The sequence below is a fragment of the Paralichthys olivaceus genome, chromosome 4 (genome assembly GCF_024713975.1).
Source record: "Paralichthys olivaceus isolate ysfri-2021 chromosome 4, ASM2471397v2, whole genome shotgun sequence".
Taxonomy (NCBI): domain Eukaryota; kingdom Metazoa; phylum Chordata; class Actinopteri; order Pleuronectiformes; family Paralichthyidae; genus Paralichthys; species Paralichthys olivaceus.
The window spans coordinates 13947625-13972798 of NC_091096.1; the positions used below are offsets into that span (position 1 = coordinate 13947625).

A 25174-nucleotide genomic window follows, 5' to 3' on the forward strand; every position below is an offset into this window, starting at 1 on the left:
GTTTAACCTGCCAATTTCCTGTTTTGCCTTCACTTCTTTATCCACTTTCTATCTGCTCTATCCCTCTTTATCCCTCTCTCTCGCTACCCAACCTTTTTCTTCCCCTCTCTCTCTCTCTTTGCTGTCCCATCAGTGGCAAGGCAGTGACACTCGTTTTCTACTTCCACACTGGCTGCAGAAGCCATTTATCAGTCTGATGCAGGCCGCACACACTAACATGCACAAAAACACACACACATGAATGCTGAATAACATGAAAACACACACACAAGCATTCAATGAGCAGTGTAAATGATTAACAACGCCAGAAAATGCATGTGATTACACACACGTGCACAGTCTCATTTATCTCTGAAGCACACTATCCTTCTCGCTCTGAGATGCATGTATGTGTGAGTGTGTACGTGTGTGCACGTAGTGACACCAGAGAAGAGACAACGTGAGTCCACAGAGGGATAAGATGACAGAAACCTGATACACACATGCTTTCTCATTTAACCTGTCCTAGAATACCTCCTGTTTCAGGTTAAAGGAGGGCACAGAGAAAGAGACAGATGGGTAGATAGAGGTGGTTAGAGACAGACACACACATGTAAAATGTATCCTCCCCACTAACCACAGAACAGCAACCACAAAGAGATAATAAAAAGAGGAGGCATAGACACCTTTCCTACAATTGATAGGAGAGTAAAAGAAAAGAAGAAGAAAAAACAGAGATAGGCAGCTCAACCCCCCCCCCCCCCCGTTGAGGTTGGGTTATTGGCACCAGTTCAGCTTTTTGTTCTTAGTTTCCTCCCTCTACCACCCTCTCCTCCCGCTCCCCTCCTCTACGCCTCTCACATTCCAGGGAAAATACACTCACTGTCTGATACTCGCACAAACAAATACACAACGATCAGCCACAACATTAAAACCAGTTACCAGGTAAGTTACTTTGCCTTTTGTACACAGGTACAGCGTTTTTCTCTATGTAACATTTGAATTCCCCCTTTATCGCAGAATTCGAGGTCCTGCTGTGATCATCCACTGTAAAACTACACACTCTTAAGTTTCTTAACAGATGCAGCAATGGCACAGAAACATATTGCTCTATACTCATTTCTCTGTTGTACACATGCCACCCTGTTCTTGCAATGTGGTGAGTGCAGACTGTCATCTCCCTGTGCTACTGCTGGCCTGCAGCAGGGGGCAGTGGTCAGGGGATCAGCACTATCATGGACTCTGACCCTGGAGAAACCCACAAGCACAAGAGCTGTGAGGCCACAAACCCTTTCTACCCTGTCCTTCCTCTACAAGCCCCCCTCAGATCAGATACAGATAAGGAGAAGGGCCATGCAGCACAAAACAAACCCAACACATGTTTAGTACTCAAATTATTTGATGCACTCTCCCTCCCTCGAGGCTCTCAGGGCCGCAGCATTCTGGGGTTACGGGGTCGTATACTCTGCAGCTAGGTCAACAACCATTGCTAGGATGTCTTCCTCTGGGCTTGCACTGTTACAACACGGACTTGTCGCAGGCGGTTACACAAAGTCTCCTCAACACCAGGATCAAGGCAGATATGGAGCCGCACATTCCTTTCCACTGGTGATGTAACCATCAGATAAGGTCAGAACACAACGGAGGAGGTCATGGATAATATGTGACTAAGTGCTTCACTTGGCAAATGAGTCAGCATCTATTTACTGACAAATGTGTGTCTGGATGTAACATTTGCACTCAGCAGGGTGTTTTAAATCTGGATTTGGATGAAAAACGTTTCACTCCTCTGTCTTCCAGTTTTGATGTGAGGGGAGGTATGTGATGCCCCGTCCTGCCCCTCTCCTCTCCTGCAGCCTTTTAGTTTTTTTTCTACTGTTGAATAAACTGAACCTCAGAGTGGAACCTCTCCCTCACACCCACATACACACGCACAGAGCACCCTGGCTGCACCATTATACTGGGAAAGAACACCCTAAACAGGCACACCCAAATCTCACAACCCCAACAGCACACACACACAAACGTACACAGGCAAACATGCACAGACACTCCACGCACACACACACACAAACACGCTGCCCTTCAAATAGTTTTTTCGCAGCCTTTTATTTGGCTGCACGCCCGGTGGTTAGAGTGTTTCATTTTTCCCTGTGTATGGAACTGGGCAGCTGTCCAGACAGACACACAAAGAGAAAGAGAGAGAGAGAGCGAGTCAGAGAGGGAGAGGGAGAGGGGTGGGGGGTTGGAGGGGTGTTACTGAAAGAATGAGAGCGGCAGAGAGAGAGAGAGAGGGAGGGAAGAATTGGACCAGCAAAAAAACAAGAAGAGAGGTGCCTGGACCCGTTTACAACTAGTTCCCTCAGAAACCTTATGATTGATATGATCCCTCTCTCTCACTCACACACACACTCACACTCTCTCTCTCTCTCTCACTCTCTCTCTCTCTCTCTCTCTCCTTGGCTTTGACACCACGCTGTCTCCCTCTGCCCCTGTGGCCTCGTGCACTGCCCCCCCCCCCCTCCTCCTCATCTCATCTCTCCTTTCTTCTTCTTCTTTTCTCTTTTCTGGTGCTGACCATTCTCCCCCTGTGGGAACCACCACCTCCCCTCTCCTCTCCTCCCTCCCTCCCCCTCTACTCCCCCCTGCCCGCTTCTCTCCAGCTCCATTCAGAGTGCTGCTTCTTCTCTGTGATCTGTGTTTCTGACAGCTCTCTGCACACACACACTCACATACACACACAGACAGACACACACACAGGGTTCTGCAAACAAACACCATGAATACTAACACGGCTTTGTGTCCACTGCACTTAAAAAAGGAAGGGGGGGACGGCTACGCGGAGAAAAGGAGGGAAAAACGGCAGAGGAGAAAAAAAGAGGAGCTGTGGCACTGTGTTGATCTTGCAGCCACTCTCACAGCTAACCCCCCCTTTCCCTTGCCTACCTCTCTGCCCCCCCCCCCATCCCTGTTTCTCGTTCTCTCGTTCTTCCCACCAGTTCTCCCGGGAATAAAGACTTCCATTCATGCGCCTGAGGAGACCCACAGCAGGGGAGAGAAAGGAGGGAGGAGAGTAAGGGAGGGGAAAAAAGGAGGGGGTGTCAAGGTGGGACAGTTTGTGGATCAGTGGGATCAAACTCACTGCCTGAAACTGTGTGTGTGTGTGAGTGCGTGTGCATGTGTGTGTGTGTCTGTTTTCACTCAGCATGTGCTGGCCGGTGCTTTATACAATCGCAGATCTGATGGCATCTGTGCCAGCCAAAGCATCTTCTGGGAAAGTTGGGTGGGAAAGTTTGGAAATTGGGCTCAATTCAAAACTTCAACTCTTGGACTAATGCAGCAATTCCAAAACTATGTGTTCTGCCTACAGCCACAGTTTAGCAAAAGAAGAGGTTTGATCATTCAGGCCCAAAAACTGACTTTTTCTGCAGCAAATATTCTGTTCCATTCCCTCCCTGCTGAGCATGATCAAGAATTTGATCTATAGTACACTGCTCTTGCTGCTACCTGTGCAGCAGAAGCCAGATTGAATGCACACCAGCAAGTCTCAAATAAAAAAAATCCTATAGATTGGAGTGCTCCTAAAGACAGCAGGGACACACCCAAGACTCTCCTTATCACACTTCCGTCAGATGATGTAGATGACTCAATCCGAACAAAAGCCTTTGATTGGCTGAGCCGAAGCATGTCATTACGGCGCAACTGGAGGTTTTCACCCGCTCAGTAATGACAGACATATTTACATGCCACACAAAGTATACATCTAATCCCCGCTATTAGCATTAATGGTGTGTGGGCAGGCATATGTGTGCACTGCCTGTGAATAGCACTAAGAAGCACATAAGAGGAGGGTTTTTTCCATAGCGATTATTACAGTCATTATGTACCAATTGTTCCTTTCATGGACGCAGCTGAATCTCAAGTGACAGCATTATGCTTTTTAGTCAGCTGGCATTTTCAGCACAAAGTAAATGCACACATCACATAGGAGCTGGCCACACGCACACACACACACACACACACACACACACACACACACACACACACACACACACACACACACACACACACAGGGTGTAACAATTCTGAAACAGAGACGGAAACCGATACAGGAGGACAGGGCAGTGCAGGTGCAGCCTATTGACCTCTCTTGACTTTACTAATGTGACAAAACTCATTTGTGTTTTCACAAATAACAACACAACATATGTTAACATATTACAAAATAATTATTCGGGTTAAAGATAAAAGCTGTAGATTATGTAAAGATTATACATTACATCTATTTTACTATTTTATAATAATTGAATGATCAAATCTTCCGTAAATGTCGGGATGGTTTAATTGGCTCATGATGGATAATAACTGCAAGATTGCAAAAAAAAATAAAAAATCCAGGCCTGATCCAAACCTTGTATACACAAACATACACACATCCACTGTATCTCAATGTGAAAGCACAAGAGCAAGTCGGCACAGGTTGGATCATTTCACAAATACACTGACTGCTATATAATTAATGCATACATTGGGGGGGGTTAAGGGTAAATTACACACACACACATGCACAACACACAGCAAAAAACCAAAGGAACGTGCTGCTGTGCTCTGTGCACCATATGACCCAATCATACCACTTCTGTACAACAGGAAACAATTAACAGCCAATGTGCTGCTCTAAATCCTAAGGGATGACTTCCTGTGTGGAATGATGGGTAATTCAAGACAGAAGCTGCGCTGAGATTAAACACTTCCTCTCTGGCAAACAGTGGTCTGCAACAGCGAAGCCTTGCTCACTCATAAGTTATTTAAAAATAATGCACTCTAATGCATCTTTGTCTAGTTACTGAGGCAATAAACATGGAGAAATTACCTGTTTTTTTCTGTCAACACACAAGAGATAAAAACCCAGTAATTAAGACGTGATTCAGTTATACTAAACATTACATCTCATATTTACTAATACCACTACAATGCAAAGGCAAATAATGTGAAATAACCACACCGCTACTTAAAGTAATCAGTCAACTGGGCATTTGTAAAAAGTTTAAAAAATATATTTTGGGTGATTAAATATCATACAGTAGATATCTGCAGTCGGGGAAAGACAGACAACTAAGTTCCCCTGCTGGACTCCAACTGTGGATGTTGCAATTACTAGGTCAGCATCTTAAACTCCATGATCATTAGAATGTACAGATTCAGGCACATTGATTGAAACATACAATATGTTACTTCAGCTGCTCAGCAGAGACTCTCAATCAAATCAAAAACAAAAGATCTAGTTTAATGATGTTTTGAAGCAGCAAAGGATCATGGGAGATTTTATCTTTATCGCCATTGCAGATGAAACCTGACGTGACTCAGGCACAAATCATGTCTATGGCTGATGTAATGTATTGAAGTTGAATTCACGTCAATGAATAATCATGATGCATTATGAGAAACTGCCGACTGGCCCCGGGAGTAATAGCACAAGTACACAAAACGCAACACAGGTCTATTTTAAGACCTGTTTCATATTGTATCTTTAACTGATCTGAATCAATTATACATAGACAAACCTACTGCTTGATATGTTACATGTTTAGACAAAATATGCAATCCGAAGACACATTGCCTTAGGCACTAAGAAACTGTGACAGGCATCTATTTTACTATTTTAGCTCAATGTTTCATAATAATAATAATATTCTACATATTAATCAATAAAGCAAATAAGCTAATTGCTTTCCAGCAAGTGATGCTTGTGAATAGTTGCTGACAGAGTAATAACTGTCTCGTAGGATTACTCTAGTGTCTGCACTTCAAGTTTAAACGCCCTCATTGCTTATTGTACACAATCTCTGTGAGTATCTGAAGTCCTCAGATGATTCCCAGCATGCACGAGAGAGACAGAGAGAGAGAGAGAGAGAGAGAGAGAGGGAGAGAGAGAGAGAGAGAGAGAGACAGAGAGTTGGAGAGCCACTGTAATGACATCCTCAGTGACAGAGAGAATGGGCAAAGTGAGACACAATAGTCTTAACCAATCAGACTGCCCGCCTCCCCTCAGGCCCCCTCGCACCAACAATAACGCCTTTGTGCGAGGCTGCACTCCACTCGCACGTTTTCACACACACACACACACACACACACACACACACACTAACACACACACACTTTCTCAGACAGTCACAGAGAGAGGCGGGAGAAACAGTGCTCTACATCCACGACTGCATCAGCTCACAAAGCTATACTGCAGTTGGAGTGTGTGAATTTTAGCCAACAACTCAAAGCTCTTTCTGTGTGTGTGCGCGCGTGTGTGTGTGTGTGTGTGTTTGTGTGTGTGTGTGTGTGTGTGTGTGTGTGTGTGTGTGTGTGTGTGTGTGTGTGTGTGTGTGTGTGTATGTGTGTTTCCTCCCAGGCCTGCATGGGCACATGACTGCAGCTGCCCCTCGCTCCCTTGTCTCAACCGGCACCCCTCCTTGTTGTAGGTGAGAGGTCACACGGAGTGGCATTCCTCTCGGTCTGAGAGCGAGCGAGCATTGCACCGAGCAGAGGGGGCGGGCTGAGAGAGTGTGCAAGCAAGAGAGAGAGGCCGAGTCGGGCAGAAAACCCAAGGGGGGTGGGGGGGTCACAAATGCAACATGAGGGGCAGGTAAAAGATGAGGTGCACAGGGGGATTACGGAGTGTGTGTGCGTGTGTGTGAGTGGAAATGGACCACTGAACAGAAGACCCTTGTGGCTCTTCTCTGGTTCATAAACACAGCTGTTTGTTTAGTCTGAGCCGCCCCGAGGGACAGACACACAGACAGACGGACACATTTATATAATTTATTCATGTCCGCATCCATACTTAAAAAACAATGAGCATAAATAAACAGCACAACTGCAGACGGATTATTTTACAAAGCCTGGTATGAAGACACGACAAGCTGCGGAGAATTGGGGAGAATGGCACACACATGGACACACACCATCTGAAAAGCTTGAGCTTTGAGGCTTTTAAATGATTTGTGTGATTATATATTTTCACAGTGTGTTTAAAAAACATTTTCACCATTTTTTAATGATCGTTTCTGGTGAAAGTATGCTTGCAAACCAATGTAAAAAATGTTAACATGTTTTTAAAATATTGGTTAAAACACAAGTCATAACTCCTTGACGCTGTCATCTATCTCACGCACACACACACGCACACGCACGCACGCACGCACACGCACACACACACACACACACACACACACACACACACACACACACACACACACAACCTCTGACAGGCGTGTCCCAGACAGCTGATGGGGCCATCAGATTTCACTGACAAACACACTTGCGCTTCAAGTGAGACACAGTGAAAGTCAATACTGTGCCTGCTTCTCCTTTAACTCCCATCATCCCCTTCTCTACCCTCCCTACACCGAACATCACCCTCTATCCCTGCTGCACCTCCTCGCAAAACCACAGGATACACTCATCCTCACACACACACACGCACTGTCTTAACCACAGAGGCAGATTCATGATGGAGCCATACCAATAAAGCAGCCACCAGGAACACATGATGCTGTGACTCAACATCATTCGTGACCGCAGAGGACATCAAACATGGCCACGCTTCAGATAATCCCACTGTTGTGTGAGTCAAAGTGAACTGCTGTCCAAAAACCAAAGTCAGGCCAGAATATGTTTTTTTTGCCAGGGTCTGCTCTTATCATGATGTTGCCATATCAAAACCACGTCTACTTTGATTTAGGCATCCCCCCTTTTTGCTGATTTCTTTTATCACACAATGTCTGTATTGTATAATTTTGTTGTAAGAGCTGTACAGAATCCATTCTTTTACGCTCCCCGAAAGAGCAACTGGCATTTCTTTAACTCCAAAGAACACCCTTATGTCTTGATTAAAACGCAACTTGAGCAAGACTCTATCATCCTCTCCGTACATCTGGCTGAAGAGGAGCAGCGACCCACTGGGAGTGGACACAATAGTGAATGAATAGGGCCTGACCTTTGGGACGGATTGAGAAGATGGTATGTGTGTGTCTGATTGAGAAATTAGCTACAGTTCCAACCAAATGGTCAACACAAACACACACACACAGACACCAAATCCAGCCCTGAGGGTAAGAAAGCAAAGGCCAGACTCCAGTTGTCTCAACCCTGACCCACTCGCACAAACAAACAATACCACGCACACACACACACACACACAGACACACACACACACACAGACAGACACAGAGGCTCACACAACTGTGCAGTCCGGCTTTTACCTCGACTTTTGAATGTCGAGCAGGGTCAAAGTTCATCTCTTCTTCTGCTAGCCTCCAGCGTTCCTTTGTGTGACCGTGGGCGTCCATATGTGTGCGTGTGTGTGTGTGTGTTTGTGTGTGTGAGTGCATGTATGTGTGCTCACTGGGAGTGACCTTGCAGAGTCATTCACTGAGAATACACTGCAGCACCAGCACTACTGCAGAACTGATTAGGGAGCAGTCTTGCTTAGTGTAATGTATATTTGTGAGTCTGTGTGTGTGTGTGTGTGTGTGTGTGTGTGTTTAGTGGGAGAAAGACAGATGAACAGATTGTGTTTTGTCTGGACTTTCTTCAGGTTGGAGAGATACTCAAGAGCCGAGAGGTTAGACGTGAGTGTGTGTGTCTGTGTGTGTGCTTCAGTGTAGGTGCCAGTGTGTGTTTCAAGTGTGTACAGGGTGTGTATGGGGGTCAGACACAGATGGACAGCTGGTGTTTCAGTGGTGCTAAATCACTCACCCCTCCCCAGCATGCAGGCACACATGCACACACACACACATATACACACACACACACACACACATTCGCACAAACACAGATGAACACATCCCATCCCCCTTCGACCACAGGGAAACGCCCCTCAAAGCATTCCCAGCTCTTACTCTCACAGATAGCACACACACAGACACACACACCAAAATAAAAGCCAAAAAATGTCTAGTATGACAGTTTGGTCAGGACATATTACAGGTGATCATTTCCATGTTCATCCACATAAATCAGTCAAAGATTGCTTCACACATTCTTGACACACACACACAAACACACACACACACACAATCCCATTTTATGAGCTCATCAAGTCCCTCAGGTCACCAACCGCCATCTCAGTCAGGGATAAAAAAAAAAAAAAACACATCAAAAGGCTAACCATTTCACACACACGCACGAATCGCAAGCGCACACACTCAATGTGGCAACAGTGGCAGCATTAATTTCCTTGTGAATGCACTTGACTAACTCATAATAATCCCAAACACTGCTGGTAGACCACCAAGCAGCAACACACACACATAGCCAGGGGGACCACCAAGCAGAGGGGCTGTCAAGACAAGATAAGTGTGTGTCTAGCGTCAGGGTTTCGCACACACCCATTAATACAAATAAACGTCCACACACACATACGCACACACACACTGACATAGACAACAACAACACACAGCCTGGCCTGGACTCCTGGAAAAGCTCTGGCTTATCTCTCTCCACAGATAGTGAAATGGATTAAGAGCCACGTTTGGCATGTCCAGAGAACTGGACAGATAACCAGGAAAACACTCTCTCTAACTGCAATCACTGCTCAACATGATTTGTGTCAGTGTGTATTCCTGTGTGCGTGTGAGAGAGAGAGAGCGAGAGAGAGAGAGGATGCATTTAAGCTTGTGTCAATTCCCCCGTGTGTAGGCATTGGACAGATAACTGTGTGTCAACGTGTGTGTGCATTTGGGGCATGTGTGTCTGGAGGAGTGATGCTGTGGTTGACCCAGGACCCAATCAGTTGAAACACACACATTCATCTTCCAAGCACACACAGCGTGCGCAGACAAAGGGCTGTGTGTGAGAGGACATTCAGCATGTGTGTGATGTCAGCTGGAGACAGAGAAGGGGAGCCCATCATTTCCCCTTTATGCATGTATGTGGGTCTGTCCCCTGATACGACGGGCTTGCTCACTGACCCCCGGTTATAGACGCCTGCTATGAAGTTGATGGGAGGCTGAGATTTCCTTTAGGACTGGCAAACGACATCTTCTCCTCTGTTCTCTTCATTTCATTCTCTTCTGACAGATGTAAAGTCAAATGTACATACATTTTTACGCTCAAATAAAAAGGCTGGGGTAAATATTGTGCACTATATATCAAATACGTTTTTTATAATTCACAAGCATAATCTGCCTAATCATTGAATTTGTCAGTTTGTCAATTTCCCTTTGACTAGGAAGTTATGTTTTTGTCTTGTGTTTGTTTTTTGTCTGTTAGTTTGCAGGATGATACAAAGCTACTGGACAGATTACCACAAAACTTGGTGGAAGGATGTGGTATGGGTCCAATTTAAAAATCTGATGTGGATCTGGGGACTTTTTTTTTTAACTTTGTTTAACAGTTCTCAGAGAATTATTCATGGATCTTGATGAAAAAAATCCGGCATATTAAGGGGTATTTAGGTTTACATGAATTTAAGTATATATGAGAACTACTTGGTGCAGATTCAATTTAAATGAGGTTACATAAAGGGACTACTGGGCCTTGGTCAATGATATATTGTAGATCCTATTTAAAAGTTTTTATTCAAGGTTTTACTTGCTGTTTGCTCTGTTGCCCTTTGGTGAGGGAACAACCGAGTTCCTCACATGAATAACAGAATTTAAACTTGTCTTAAATAGAAAAGAAAAGAAAAGAAAAGTTTTGATAGCTGCCACAAAAAGAAAGAAATTATGAAAACAAGGTATTTCCATGTCTTTCTTTGCACCATTCTACATGTTTGCCTATTTATCTGTCTGTCTGTCGCTCTCCTTCTCTGGCTATTAGAGTCAAACCTCTGTCTTAATGGGCATCTTTTGTACCCTGCCCCCCCTCTCTATTCACCACACTACCACACGCACACACACTCCCTCTAAGGGGGCCCCTTAACCAGGCTCTCCATATGCCTGACCCCCACCTCTTTTCTCCACCTCCCTCTCTTTCCACAACCCCCTTCTCTCCTCTCCCCATCTCTTGCTTACACTCTGGCTCCTGCTCTGTTGCTGCTGCTGCTGCTGCCCCACGCTGCCATCTGCTATGAGACAACAGAGGTTGAAAGAGGGAGGAAGAGGAGGGAAAGAGCGGTGGAAAAGAGAACGATGTGAGGGAAGAAAAGACTGAGGGGGAGAAAGCAGGGAAAGAGAGGCAGAGAAAAGATAAAGACAGAAAGAGGGAAAGAGTAGGTTTGGACACAATACAACAGAGAGCAGAGAGGCTGTCCATCTGCTCCCCCCCTTGCCTCCCATCCCCTCCTGACACACAGCCTCACACACACCACAAAGAGAGTATTTAACCCCAACGCACACACAGACGCACGCACACATGCACACACACACACACACACACACACGGGATGAGAGGAAGATAGAAAGACAGAGAGCAGCTCAGCCTCTCTCTTTAACCCGTTCCTCTCCAGTGAGCCTGCCTGTATTACACCCTTGGGGTAGCAGGTGATGGCTGGATGGAGGGAAAGGATGTAAGCGGGAGCAGGGGGTAGAGGGATGGGGGATGGGGGAGGGTGTGTGATTGAGGGACAGAGCGAAGGGGATGAAGGGTTGAAACTGATCTGAATCAACACCAACACATCGTCCGCTCCCCACCCCTCGTCTACCCAAACCTCAATGGGGACCAGCTTGCTGCCACTGTCACTATGACAACCTCTGTCAATCATACTGTAGCAGCGGGCTTCCAAATGGTGAAGGGTGGCGCTGGAAGAGGAATGGCTGCTCAAATGTCAGAGTGCAACTTAGCTTACTGACAACTTTAGTGGTAAACATACAGGTTCATTCTTTAAGGTAACATCAGGTCAGACATGTTCATCATGTGCTTAATGGTGAGAATGTTCATCCTGCAGACAACTAACAGAAACTGTGGCTAAGGATGATGTTGAAACTTGCAGGTGACAAATCATCACTCATGTTTTCTTTGGATCTCAGACTGTGAGCACACAGTGTCAGCGGGACTTGGACATTTTACCCAATTTTAAAACTATTTGCATATGTTCCTTATGTTTGGAGACCTAAAACAAAAATAAGCCAATAATTCATAAAAAAAACTCATAGAGCTCATACCTAGGCCATGACCCAATAGTCCCTTTATATTCGATCAAACTGCACCAAATTCCACACACCCATAGATATCAGTCCCCTTAAGGCACTTGATTGTTTTCATTAAGATCTATGCCTTGTAGAATTTCCGATTAGCACCAAAATGTATTGAGCTCTTCTCTGACCCATACCACATCTAACGTCCACATTGTCACCAAAACAAGGATATTGTTATCCTTGGAGTCTTAAAACAAAAATAATCTAGACTTTCATAGGTGAAAATGATGATTGAGGCAAGTCTGAGAGACAAGTTATGCATTTTTCGGTGTCCCAATGACATTTGCCGGCATATAAAACGCAATGACATCAACAATAGAAATGTCCATTGAAAACAAAGGTAAACAGTAGTTTCACATGACTTTTCAAGGAATACCTCAATTTAATACATTGACCCTACACACTCCAGTCATGCACGATGTTATGACATAGTCTTGTTCTGTTCTCTTCGCTTGTTAATCATCTTTTGACCTACTTACATTTATCTTTCAACCCCTATTTGGGCCCTAGCCCCCATGTTGGGAAACAGTAATATAAAGAATGCACCTGTATACAGCAGGCTTCATGAGACTACAGGTAGGCACACTGATCAGCAGGTCATCTCTGACTGACTGTACTTCCTTTCATTATCTGACCTCATTTCTTAAGAAAAAGCGGATGGATATTCACGGCTGGTTAGCCACACACCTATTTCCCTCCCTAACAGATCCTCGATGATGCTGGTTGTCTTTTGAAATTTGGACGGATGATGGGTTGTTTTAAGTTTTATCAGTCCCCTTTGAAACATCCAATCCTGACCATGCAAGACCATGATACTGGTAAAAACAACAATCCTGCAGATGTGTTACCTTACAAGCCCCTGAATCTGACTTAATACCACAGCACAACACCACCACTGAAGCACGACATGGCAAAACATGGCAAAACACAGCCCCCAGCATCATGTTGACAACATGACGCCTGTGCTCCTGCTGGGCCTGTCGAGCTCGGTGACATGGAGATGGCTGTCAGGTTTGGACACACACACACCACCATGTAGGTCAACACACACCGCAAACACTAGATTCCCCCAAGGACCTGTACATACACAGTGTCACACACACACCAAACACCGGCGTAGTGTGTAGTGATGGAGGGAGGGGGCCGCAAGTGCTGATTTCGGAGGAGAGGAGAGGAGAGGAGAGGAGACAGGAAAAGGTCCGTGTATATGACCACAAATGGAGAAAGCAGACACCAGCTGTCACTTGCTTATGTCAGCCCTATTCTCAGCTCCTATGTGTGTGTGTGTGTGTTGTGTGTGTTGTGTGCTCGAGTGTGTCACTTTGTGATCTCAGCTTGCCATGACTGGTTTCAATTACGCAGCAAACTTTGACCCTTTGTAGCCAAGTGAGGAAAGAAGCTACTGATGGGGAGAGGAGGAGCGCGTGAGCGAGATGTTGAGATAAGATGATCCCACATGAATCAAAGCTCAAACAATCAAAACATACTGTTCATGCAATGCTACACACCAACTTGAAACTAATACCACACATACATCAAGTGTCCTGGCTTACCCTTTTTCTGGGGGGTCCTCGCTCTTCGTCCTTCTGGCCCCGGCCTGCTCCCGCTCGTCCCTGACGCCCTGCTTTGCCTTCTCCAACTGGAGGCCTGATGGTCATCCTGATCTCTGGCGGGCAAATGTAGTTCTCAAGGCTCTTGGGGAGCTTCTTGGTGCGCTTGGTGGTCTGGATCTTCAGCTTTAGACTTCCTTCCTGGAAACTTGCCTCCTTGATGGAGAACTCTTGCTCCTCCAGAAGCCCCTCCCCCTGCTCCTCAAGCCCCTCCCCTTCACTGGTGGCACCGCTAATCACGTCATCGCCGCACACCAGGCCATGTGCTCCTCGTGCTCCATCCCGGTCCTCTTCATTTGGCCCCACCCTGCCTCCCTGTAACTCCACCTCTTTGGGTCGGGCCGAGCCAACCAGATCCCTTGGCTCCATCCACGCTCCAGCCAGAGCCAGTCAGGATGGGGGGGAAGCTGTGGCGTCCAGCCAAAAGGAAGATTGAGAACAGTAGTCTGTCCGACGGGTTGGCTGTTATCAATCAGCTACTGGGGTTGGGTCGGTTGTCCCACAGGAACGCAGCGAAGCCAGGGACAGTCTGCAGAGAAAGCAGGTAAATAATGTTATTGGTGAAGAAGGGCGAAGAAAACCTCCTGTCTGTCATCTCTATATCTTCCATTCCAGCAATGCATCTCTGCACAAACTGTACCACTGGTATTAACATCACTGCTGCCTGTAGTGTACGACAGACACACACACAAGCTCATCACAGATCTGTAGAGGTGTGCTGACACGCTCTCATTTGCATTTTGCACCTCGCACAAACAAATGTTTAGACATCCTCCATCACGTTCTTTCCTCTCATCTTTAATCTTGATTTACTAATCTCATCTCCCTCAATTAGTCCGTCACTCTATCACAGTGACGGATCTGAGGCACAGTGGCGCAGACACTTGAGTGATCAGTACAAAAAACGTATCTGCTCTGAAACCAGGCTGAAGTTAGCCTGAGGACAGAAGAGAGAAAAAATGAAAGAAGCTGACTTCTGTTTTTTTTTTTTCAACAGAGCTGGGAAGAAGGGAGGAAATCACACAGGGGGGGGGAAAGGGGAAGGCAGCAGAGAAAGACGGAGGGAAGGAATCTAAATTCTTTCCCCAGATGTGGTTTACGAGCTGGTCTGGAAAAACCAGCGTCTGAGCTGTTTTACACACGCATGCAGCGGCATTGCTGTGCACATGCATGAAAGCTCCATACACTTTAGTACATAACTGTGCACACATGTCTACACACAAATGACCATGTCGCTGTCACCAAATACACATCTACTCTCCCGCTGCTATTTCTAATCTCTGGAGAAAAAGTCTGCGGTAAACCATTTCTCGAGAGGACTCAGGTTTTTGGATCATTGCACATGACGGCACAGACATATATTACATACTTACACACACACGCTTTCACAGACATACACACTGGTATATAAACAGAGAGGAAGCAAAACAAACGTTTCACCACTCTTCTCACTACAGCTCCAGGGAATCCCATCAGTCAATATGACACAAGGCATGACTGAGCTGGAAGTGGAGAATGCTGTCTCACACCGATCTTCCACTGACACCATTTACACTGATGTGAACCCAGACTACCTGCGGACATGACTCAAGTGAAATCTTACTGCTCGCCGCAGAGTTACAGTGACCTGAGAGAACAGAAGGTTCACAGCGTATACACTGAGAGTTATACCCAGCTTCTACTCCCCGCTACTACACTCTGTCATTATTACAGTAGGTATTTTACACTAAACCTGTCTATGTGTGTGTGTACACTCCTGTACCAGCCCACGCTACTGTACTAACAGCTGATCCCCATCATAATACCCAGCAGACCTCACAGCACATGCTTACAGTGTGATTGAATAATCATAATCCACCGAGGTATTTCAACAAACTTGTCAGTATATGGGTCCACACACACACACACACACACACACACACACACATTCACATAATGTCTGACCCTGAGGTGTTTTCTGTCATTTATAGATTAAATTAAAATAAAGAAACTGGTCTTCTGGTTCTGGTCGCTTCATGGCGGTTGTTACATAGCCAGTGAAAGAGACTAACAGATAAAAGGAACAAAACGATATATGAAAAGATTTCCACATCGATTCCACCACCTCACTGGAAGCCATCGATTCTGCCATTGATTCATTCATTAAGTGCAGTATGAAAAGGAGCTTGCAAAACTTGCTTGAGGTAGGCAATCCATCATCACTCATGTGGAATTTCACATTCATTCCATTTCTGAGGAGGGACTGCTTATAAGAAAACTTCCAAGGGAGAGACTTTAAAGTCAGCAGCAACCTTTCCCATTATCCTTTTAGTTTGATCCAAAACAAAGCTATCGCAAGACTTTTTGTCAAGTCACCAGTGTCCAAACCTCCTTAATTTAACACTTCCAAGATTTGCGGCAAGACGCCTTCTGGTTTCCGTTTTGAGTTTGACCAATCACATTTAAGGAGGTTTTGGTTGCCCACAGGTTAACAGTCTGTGTGGAGAGCAAAAGAGGCAAAACATTGACTGAAATGCATTTAAATTTGTTTGCCAAAATTTTATAGCACCAACAAAACCTATCGATGTTTTTGTTTTGTGTTGAGAAACGTTCAGCTCGTGTAGTAAAAGAAACCAGTAAAACGTGCCCAAGGGGCAATTTGTTGTCAGACGATATTTGATTGGCTCTGAGATTGGTAACCCAGCAGCCACCTCTGTCATCATCATTTTTATAATGTCATACCTTTGTCTTTAGAGTATGATTTCCCAACAGCAAAGCTTGTTATCGCTATGCTTTTGACAAAGCCTCCTTAATTTAACACTTCCAGTAAAACAAGTCCTCATGATAGACCCTGCATAACCCCACAAAACTGATAACACATAAATATAATCATTCAGTTTGAATGACTGCCTATCCCATGAAAATCTCTGAAACATGATTTAACACCCTCATTAAAATGAATTATACCCTGGCTTCCTGTAAGTTGGGAAACGGCTCCAAAAACCTTTCCAAGGTATGCTTTGGAAAACGGTCAGTAGTAATGTACAGTAAAGGCAATTTGCATTTAATGAGCTGAAACATGCAAAACCACTGCCGCTGCTGCAGCCGCTGCCGCTGCGGTCCTTGAGTAAGTTTTTACATGGGTACAAACCAAAAGACTATGAATTCAGGCTGGGTCTCGGGCTGGTCGTACATTGCCCACATGACCCTGTTTGGTCCTCCCAGTCTCTAATGTCAGCTCTGTGACTCTCCCTAATGGCATGTGTGGAAGCCACCCTGTCTGCCATGTGACTGAGGACAATGACAGGAAAAAGAGACAGTTGCCAACCACCACAAAACGAAACTTATCCACTTTGGGTGGCGCTCTTAAGACTTAGTGCCCCCTCTCTCAACTTTAACCCGATATGACAACAAAATGGCGTCATACATCAGCACAATCTTCATTCTGGGCCATTACTCTGTAAACTACTTAGATGGGTCATGACTATTCCTCCTCCCTCCCTGCTTGGTGCCCTAAGCTGTGTTAGTTCTCTGTTACTGGCAGACAGGCTGAGAGTTTATGTAAGACTGACCCCTCCTCGGGCCTCCCTCACCGAGCTAGCCTGAGCCTTACTGTCTTCTCTGCCTCTCTCTCCTATCACACTCTCTCACACTCTCTCACACATATATACACACCTCGACTAGCCTCAGACAGCAGGGTGATTGTGAGTGGCCAGACTCGCTACATAAATAGCTTTATTATGTTCTCAAAACTGCCAGCACTAACCAGCTTCCCTCTCAAACAGCATAAGGTCATTCCCTGTGCTGGACGCGAGCGCCTGTGAGCGAGACGCTCCTCCAACATTCTGCCTCGTCCTTTTGAAAACAATTATGATAAAGCGTCGATAATGGAATACAGATGGACAGAGCAGAGATGGTGAACGATACAGACGCTCAGACATAACAGAGGGAGAGCGAGTCTGAGTGAGAAACACAGAGAGAGAGAGGGATGGCAGCAGAAACACAACCTTTTAAGGCTGCATACCCAGCAGCCCAGTGCCTGAGGTGGACTCACAAATAGCTCACACACACATACACACACACAGGCTCACACAACTACAAGCACACCAAACACCCGTGTGATTGCACAAGGTGAAGTCTGTTTTCTCTCCTCTTCTTTTGATGTGAGAGTGGTAGCTGAGGCTGGGCCATCCCTGGCTGTAGATGAGTATCTCAGAGGGATGAGGAACATTGTCTGTTTGCTATTTTCATTTTTTCATTTATCTCCTTTTTCTTTTTTATTCCATGTCCTCCAGTGAAAGGGTCAATCATGTAAACCAATGTTTCTAGAAGGATCCAATCTTTGGTTGGGGAAAAAAATCAAAAAATAACGGCCCCAGCTTTCTAGCACTTCCAAATTTAGTGGGACCAAGCATTTTTTTTTGTGCTGGAAGTCTACTAGTCTTGTCCTGTTCTTTAATGTGAATCTGAGATAGATGCTGCAACTTGGTAGCGTATTCTGAGGCAAAGGAACTCATCTTTTTCACCCCATCCACATCAGCATAGCTTATTCAGCTTCTTTACGAACTTCTATCTGAAATGCAAAATTAAACCCCTTTCTCTCCCTCTCCCCAGTGCAGCATGGATGGCACAAGCATGTGTTTGGCTATAGGGCCGCGAGGAGTACAATCATAAAGTACCATGTGTGGGACAGCCATAATAGAAAATGACGGCCTCGCCGCCACTCTGTGCAGCCCTGCACACACGCACTCCTCTGGATGAGCCATATGCCAGGTAGAGCACTAAAAACCCATCCTCACCTAACTACCCCGCAGAAGCAGATGAATGTTAAACCATTTTAACTGCAGCAGAAGCCACAAAATGGCTGTCAGCAAAAAAACACCTCCCCTGTTCCCCCAACTATCTTCCTCCTTCCCTTTACCTCACCCCCCCTCCACCCCGACAACCTCTCGTTTCTCCCCCTCTCCCCCTACCTCTCCCTCTTTTTTTTTCTGTGTGCTCTGCCAAAAGGTGCTCCAGTGCTGATATTCTGCTAAGAGAGCCTGCCAACAGTTAGATTTGTCCTTGGATCCCATTCACATTCCCTCCTCCTGTCCCCCCATCGCCACCCCCCCCCACCTCTCCTCTCTCTCCCTGTGATCTTATTTCGACCAGCTCAGAAGGGGGATACACCTAATCGATTTCTCATGCTTTAATTTAAAAGTGGCATGGGCATCTCATTACCTAATAGGAAGTTTAGTAGCCTGATTCATACTTTTACGCCACAATAAGGCACTGCTGGAGTTTTAACTCCCCCTCCCTCACCGCCACCCAAAACCTGTTAACAAGACAAGATCGATGGTTCCATTCGCGTCTGAATCACCTCTATTATCCATCCCTTAACCCCCGTTTCTCTCCACCTAGTCACGCACTTCATTTTTCCAAGTGCCTCTCCTCTCATGCCCCTGTTCTCTTTTTTCATCCAGTGCTCATTTCCACACCTTCATTCCCACACACTCTCGAGATCTGACCATTTTTCCACACTTTCAATAAGACTTTGTGAAGCTCTCACACAAGGGTTGTGTCTTGAGGTTTCTGGATGCTGCTAATAACAGAGATGTGTTGCCATTTACTACTGAGCCCAGTCAAAGCGTGGCTGTCACTTTCATCCACACTGTCAATCACCTCCAAGAAAACCGATAGATAGATAGATAGATGGAAAGATATATATAGATAGATAGATAGATAGAGGCTATGCTACACTGGCTCTCACTGACCATATACAAGATGCAATGTGGAACCCACATTTGCATGGATACTTGCATTTCTTCACTGTAGCTGTGGTGGCACGTATGGTTTTTGCGTTTCACAAGAAAGGGAAGCGAGAATAAACGCAAAGTCTTAAGAGAGACCCACTCCTCGTGTGCCGAGTGCACTTCAACGTGCAACTTCCGAGCACTTGGCTTCATCCCAGACAAACGGAACAGACAAACCTTTCGAAAAATCCACTTAAATGTGACATAACTCAGGACTTCAGCAGGAACAACCCTGCACCTGGTGCATGTCACAGGCCGTGATGCTATGTGACAGACTGTCCATGTCAGTGCAGGAGCAGGAGGTGCACCACACTGGAAAAAACATGTGAAGGGAAGAGCTGTGAACATCAGAGCTGAGCTGCTCCTTGATCACTGTGTAGTGGACACTTCATCCCATTGACCCAATTAGCTGTTTGTGTCTCTACAACACGCTAACACCGAGGCTGAGTGCTTTAACGTGCGCGTGCTGGCGATCGCGTGCGCGTGTTTGGTCGAATTTGTTGGCATGTGACTGCGAGCTGTTCCACATACTTCATGTCACTGAGGGGATTTTCAGAGACATGGCAGACAAACGCGTCAAGGAGGCTGCAGGTTAGGATGCAAACAGCAAACATGATATACAAGACAACAGGCAAAGCAGCTCATAGACACAACATGAATAAAAACATGAAGACATTTGCAGCAGAGGTGCATTCAGGTGTGGAATGTGGAGCACTTACCCATGTCTAATGTTGTCACACACTCGGCTCTGACGTGTAAATATTTTATCAAGATCATTTACAATCCATTTGGACACATTTTACGCAGGCGACGGATGGGATGACAGCCTCCCGGGGAGCTGTCAAACGGTGCCAAAACACAATATATATAAATAAAGATACTTAAATTTGACAGAAACCCCCGAGGAAAATGGCGTCAATGGTGGTTGGGAAAGAGAGGAGAAGGGAGGGAGGGGGAAAAAAAGCGAAAATAGGATTTGCAGCCGATCTGATGACAGAAGCAAGGTAGTTGCACCGGAGGCGGAGAGAAAAATCCAATCGGAAACTTGGCGCTTATGTCCGATTCCTCGCAGAAACGAGATGTGGTGGAGGCTCCTGCGTCCTGGAGTGGTGGTGTGGTGGTGGAGAGCCGCGTATCGTGCGTCCCTCTCCCGTGCGTCTTGCAGGATCGCTGGTCACTCGGCGCTGAGCTCCTTTCGCAAATCCGCTACTCGGTCGGTAGGAGGAGGAGGAGAAAGAGGAGGAGGAGGGGGTGAGTAGCACTATTACTGCAGTCAAAACATGCCCGCATCCGACTACAAGCCCCCCCCTAAAAAAAAAGATCCAGCGGGGAAATGTCAGCGAAGCGTTGAGCCGTCAGAGGAGCCGAGGCGCGGAGGCAGGAGACGGTGCCGAGGGTCGATCTGTGTCGCCGGTTGCATCGGAATCGGGGAGTTTTCTCTCCCTCCCTCTCTCTCTCTCTCTCTGCTTTTCCGATCGGTGAATGTCAGGTCCCGGAGCCTGGTGTCTGGTAATGATCTCACCCAGCAGACTCACTGAGAGCTCTGTGGCCGGGCAGAGCAGAGGAGAGGAGGAGACAGGAGGAGCGACATCGCCTCCACCTGGCAGCAAACAGTGCGTCTCCCTCTGTAACCTCCCGCTCATTCCCGGGAAGGCAGTGACAGGCTGTTGTATGAATGTGATGCAGAGAGGGAGAGAAACCTCTGGTCAGAGGTCTTTGTTGGAGCAACTCTCAAAATCTACTTCAATTGCTAATAAAAAAACCAAATCAATACTATCAACTGTGTAAATAACTTTGAGTTGAGCAAGTTTGAATTGAAGTAAAAGTTCCCCCAACAATTTTCTTGTTTCAGTAGAATTATGTTCAGCACTGTCAACAGGTTCAGATACACATTTAAACTCTTAATGAAGCTTGAATTTGTTGTTTTCAAAATGTACTGATAAAATAAAAAATCAAGTTAGAAAACGTTTACATTTACTTACTGAAATCTTTTTAAGGGGCAGTTCAAAATGATGTGTAATTTACCAACAAAGACTAATTTGTTTTTGAAGTAATAACCAGATAAATAGTCTCCAGATCCCTTTCGGGCAGTGGTTCTCAAACAGGGGCTCACGGATCTCTGGGGGTCCATGGGGCACGCTGCCAGGGGGTCCATGAAAAGTTTCCAGATTCAGCGACATGACTTGATCATGATATGCAGATATTCTGTGTTGACAGAGTGAAAATATTTTGATGTACATGTCTAACAGCTTTATAAGACATTTATCCTATGTTCTTAGCTTCATAAGACATTTCTCATATGTTCTTCTTTCACATAAAGTATGAAATGTCAAATCATTCCATGAGAAATGTGGGAGTGCCTGACTTATGAGGGTCCTTTGCTGAAAAGAAAATTAAAAATCCCTGAGACCATCAAATCTAAGGAATGACTAAAGTTTTATTAACCAGTCACACTTAACTTTAGAATCAGTCACAGTAGCATCCGCGTAAAGATGGAATAATCAAATAGCACAACAAACATGAAACATGGAGCTTACGAAACATATAGCACAGACTCTAACTGACTAGGGTCAGTTGACTAAATATTAAGAGAATTGACAAGATATACAATAGATGTAAGAGCAGGTGCAGGGGTGTTGTAAAAGCAAACAATTTCCTGGGGCACCAAGCTGAGAGGGGGCCCCTGATTACAGCTGAATACATTATTCTATAGAACCCCCTTAAGTTCTATGATCAGGTATACACAGGAGACAAGGGTTTCGTTCAGGTTGAATACTTCTGGCCAGATGGAGTAAGTGACACTGCAAAAGAAATAGCGTTCATATAACCAAAAAATCTGATTCTTAAATGGATGAATATAATCCTAACGGTGATTCTCCTTTTGTCACATATGAGCCCATAATATTTCTGGCTTTTGTCCACTTCAAATACAAATATGATCTGTAGCTCCACTCTCCTCATCTACAACAGACAGCTATGCAAACTTCTGCTGAGTCATAATACATAAATCTTATCAGATGGTGTTCTGACGCACGTCCTCAAGGGAGTTTTGAAACATAGCATGAAACATTTTGCATAACCGTGGGCAAACCTATAAATAAGGTTTATCACCTTTATATTAATAGGAAGCTCATATACTGCAATGGCTGCAATGACTTGATGCTATGTTATTTAACAGGCAGAGTATAATTAAGTCCAATTTAATGTGAGCAAAAGTTACCATAGTCTGATGACAGAGCTAGACATGATAGGTGTGTAAGTGGAGTTGAGTTAGTGAGCAAAGGCAGTGTGTGTGTGTGTGTGTGCATGTGTGTGTGCGTGTGTGTGTGTGTGTGTGTGTGTGTGTGTGTGTGTGTGTGTGTGTGTGTGTGTGTGTGTGCTGGGGCTCTCCCCTTAATATGTCAAATTACAGCATGGTGGAAAACTCTCATCAGCCCAACATGAACAAGCCAGAGTTGTTCCATTAATTCCTCTTTGTCACACATTATGTTTATTTCATGTCTCCATGCAAAACTTGACCTTCCTTGTATGGAAAACATCCTTTACCATTAACAACCAATGCAAATGATTTCAGGTGACCTTTCTCCCTGTGGTGCCCCACAGTTACTAGCTGTTACTCATCCCCGGGATGAGTGTGTGTGTGTGTGTGTGTGTGTGTGTGTGTGTTTGTGTGTGCCTGTGTGTAATTCACTCAGTGGGAGATATTTCATTAGCCAGCACAGTGTTTCTGATTGTGAGCTCAGTAGCATGTAAACAAACAGCACTTTCAAACATACACTTTAAAAAACTGCAATGCCATCAGTGGTTTGGGTGTTGCCGTGTATCACATCCCCTGCTGTGACATATAGACTCAAAAAAACATGTTTGTGGGTGTGTGTGTGTGTTTGTGTGTACTCATTTTTGTCACCTCTTTAGGACCTTTTTCAGCATAAACACTAGCCTTGTCAGGACCAGCATACATCCTTTCTGAGGTTGTGTTAAGGTTAGTGGCAAAATGTAAATTGCGGTTATATTAAGGTTAGGGTTGGGGATTATGTATTTGTTAGGCTTCTATAATTTACAGAAGTCAATGCAAAGTTAAAATCTGTGCAAACCTGTGTGTGTGTCAGTGGGAGCGTTTACTTTGTCCCGACAACTCTTTATTGGCTATTTGTTAATTTCTTTCTTTTCTGACCATGACCATGATGGTTGGTTGAGGAAAAACACTTTTAAGATGATACATATAGCCAACCTTAACTAATCAATACAAGATTTTTCTCGCTTTGATTTTAATGCTGTGTTATTTTTAAAAATGGATTTGAGATCATGCTGCACTTGGGTCATTTTGATTAAGATCAGGTTTACAATATCTTTATGAATGAAGGCTACATTTAATATAGAATAAGATTCATTTGGAGGTTGATTTGAGGGTTTCAGGGAAGAGAAAAAAGGTTGACTAAAATGCACTCTAAGACCTCACAAATATAGAATACAGTGTGTGTTTGTGTGTACGTGCATGCATGTGTGTGTGTGTTCACATTAATGTGTGTCTATTGATTCGGGATGTGTGCAAGAATACAAAGAGACCCCTGAGAGCGAAGGGTCAACAGCTGCTCCCCAACAACCAATCAATTGCAGTGTATCAGTAAACATTACACAGACACACACAGACACACGGACACATACAGAAGGCACTCTGTTCACTCTGCCGAATCTGTTGCCATGGATACCAGATACAGGCAGCCAAGAGGGAGCAGTTTTCCAGCTTAAACTGTAAATATTGAATTATGATGGGGAGGAAAGAGACAGCAGTGCAGGGCAGTGTTCCTGCCTGAATGATCTAAATATCGAAATAATCTTTTCATCTCTATTCACCGCCACAGGAAATCTGGAGCATCACTCGTGTTCATCAAGTTCAACATGAAAAGATCAATCTGTCTTCCCCATCCAGCCATTTATCTAACTCCCTGTTACAGACTGAGAGGCTGCCCCCATTCCTTCATCGCCTCCTGCCTTTTTTGTCTGGAAGATCTTCATTCCCTCAAGTGGGACGCAAAGTAAATGCTTTCCGTGGCTGATTTGCAATACATAAAAGTCAATCTCATTCAAACCACTTCACCAAATGCAGAGGCTTTTATGTGGCAACGGTTCCTCTACAGTGTCGTCGATGGGTGGAGAGCAGATTGTGTTGAGGAGGTGAAGGAAGAAGGTAAAAAAAAGAGTTATCAATTAATAAAGGCTTTGGTAAATCATTTTGAGTGGGGCCAATGAAGATGAATGGCAGAAAGACAGTGAGAGCAGAGAGGTGAATGTCTTTATGAATAATATAAGCAGGGGAGTCAGAGGGGCTAAAATAACAATAACACACTGATATTCATAACAAAGCTACAGCACTTGTCTGTGTCAAGGAGCCAGAGTCAGCGTGTTAACCTTGAGCTGACATTGTGAGCGCGAGAGCCTCACGTTCAATCAATGAAGGGCTTTTCTCAGGGAGTCCACTAATCTCACAGGGCAGCAGAGGGTTCATCAGAGCTGAGAGACCCCAGGGACTGACTGAGGTAATTGGGTTAGCTGAGGGAGTGTGTGTGTGTGTGTGTGGGCGTGTACATCTACTTATGTCTTTGCGAGAACAATTTTGACCATAGACCTTACAGAGTGAGGACATTTCGGGAAAGTGACGACATTTTGGCCTTTCCTGACC

The 25174-nt window shown here is 45.1% G+C and overlaps 1 protein-coding gene across 1 annotated transcript in view; it reads right to left on the reverse strand.

Moving 5' to 3' along the window:
* Positions 1 to 21160, reverse strand: part of setbp1 (SET binding protein 1) — a 34690-nt gene extending 13530 nt beyond the window's left edge. The window contains exons 1-2 of the mRNA XM_020101026.2: positions 20214 to 21160; positions 13664 to 14249 (exon numbers count right to left, since the gene is read on the reverse strand). Of these exons, the coding sequence (XP_019956585.1) occupies positions 13664 to 14089 (426 nt within the window). The 5' untranslated portion in view covers positions 14090 to 14249; positions 20214 to 21160. The remainder of the gene's footprint in view (positions 1 to 13663; positions 14250 to 20213) is intronic.
* Positions 21161 to 25174: the final 4014 nt, after the last annotated feature.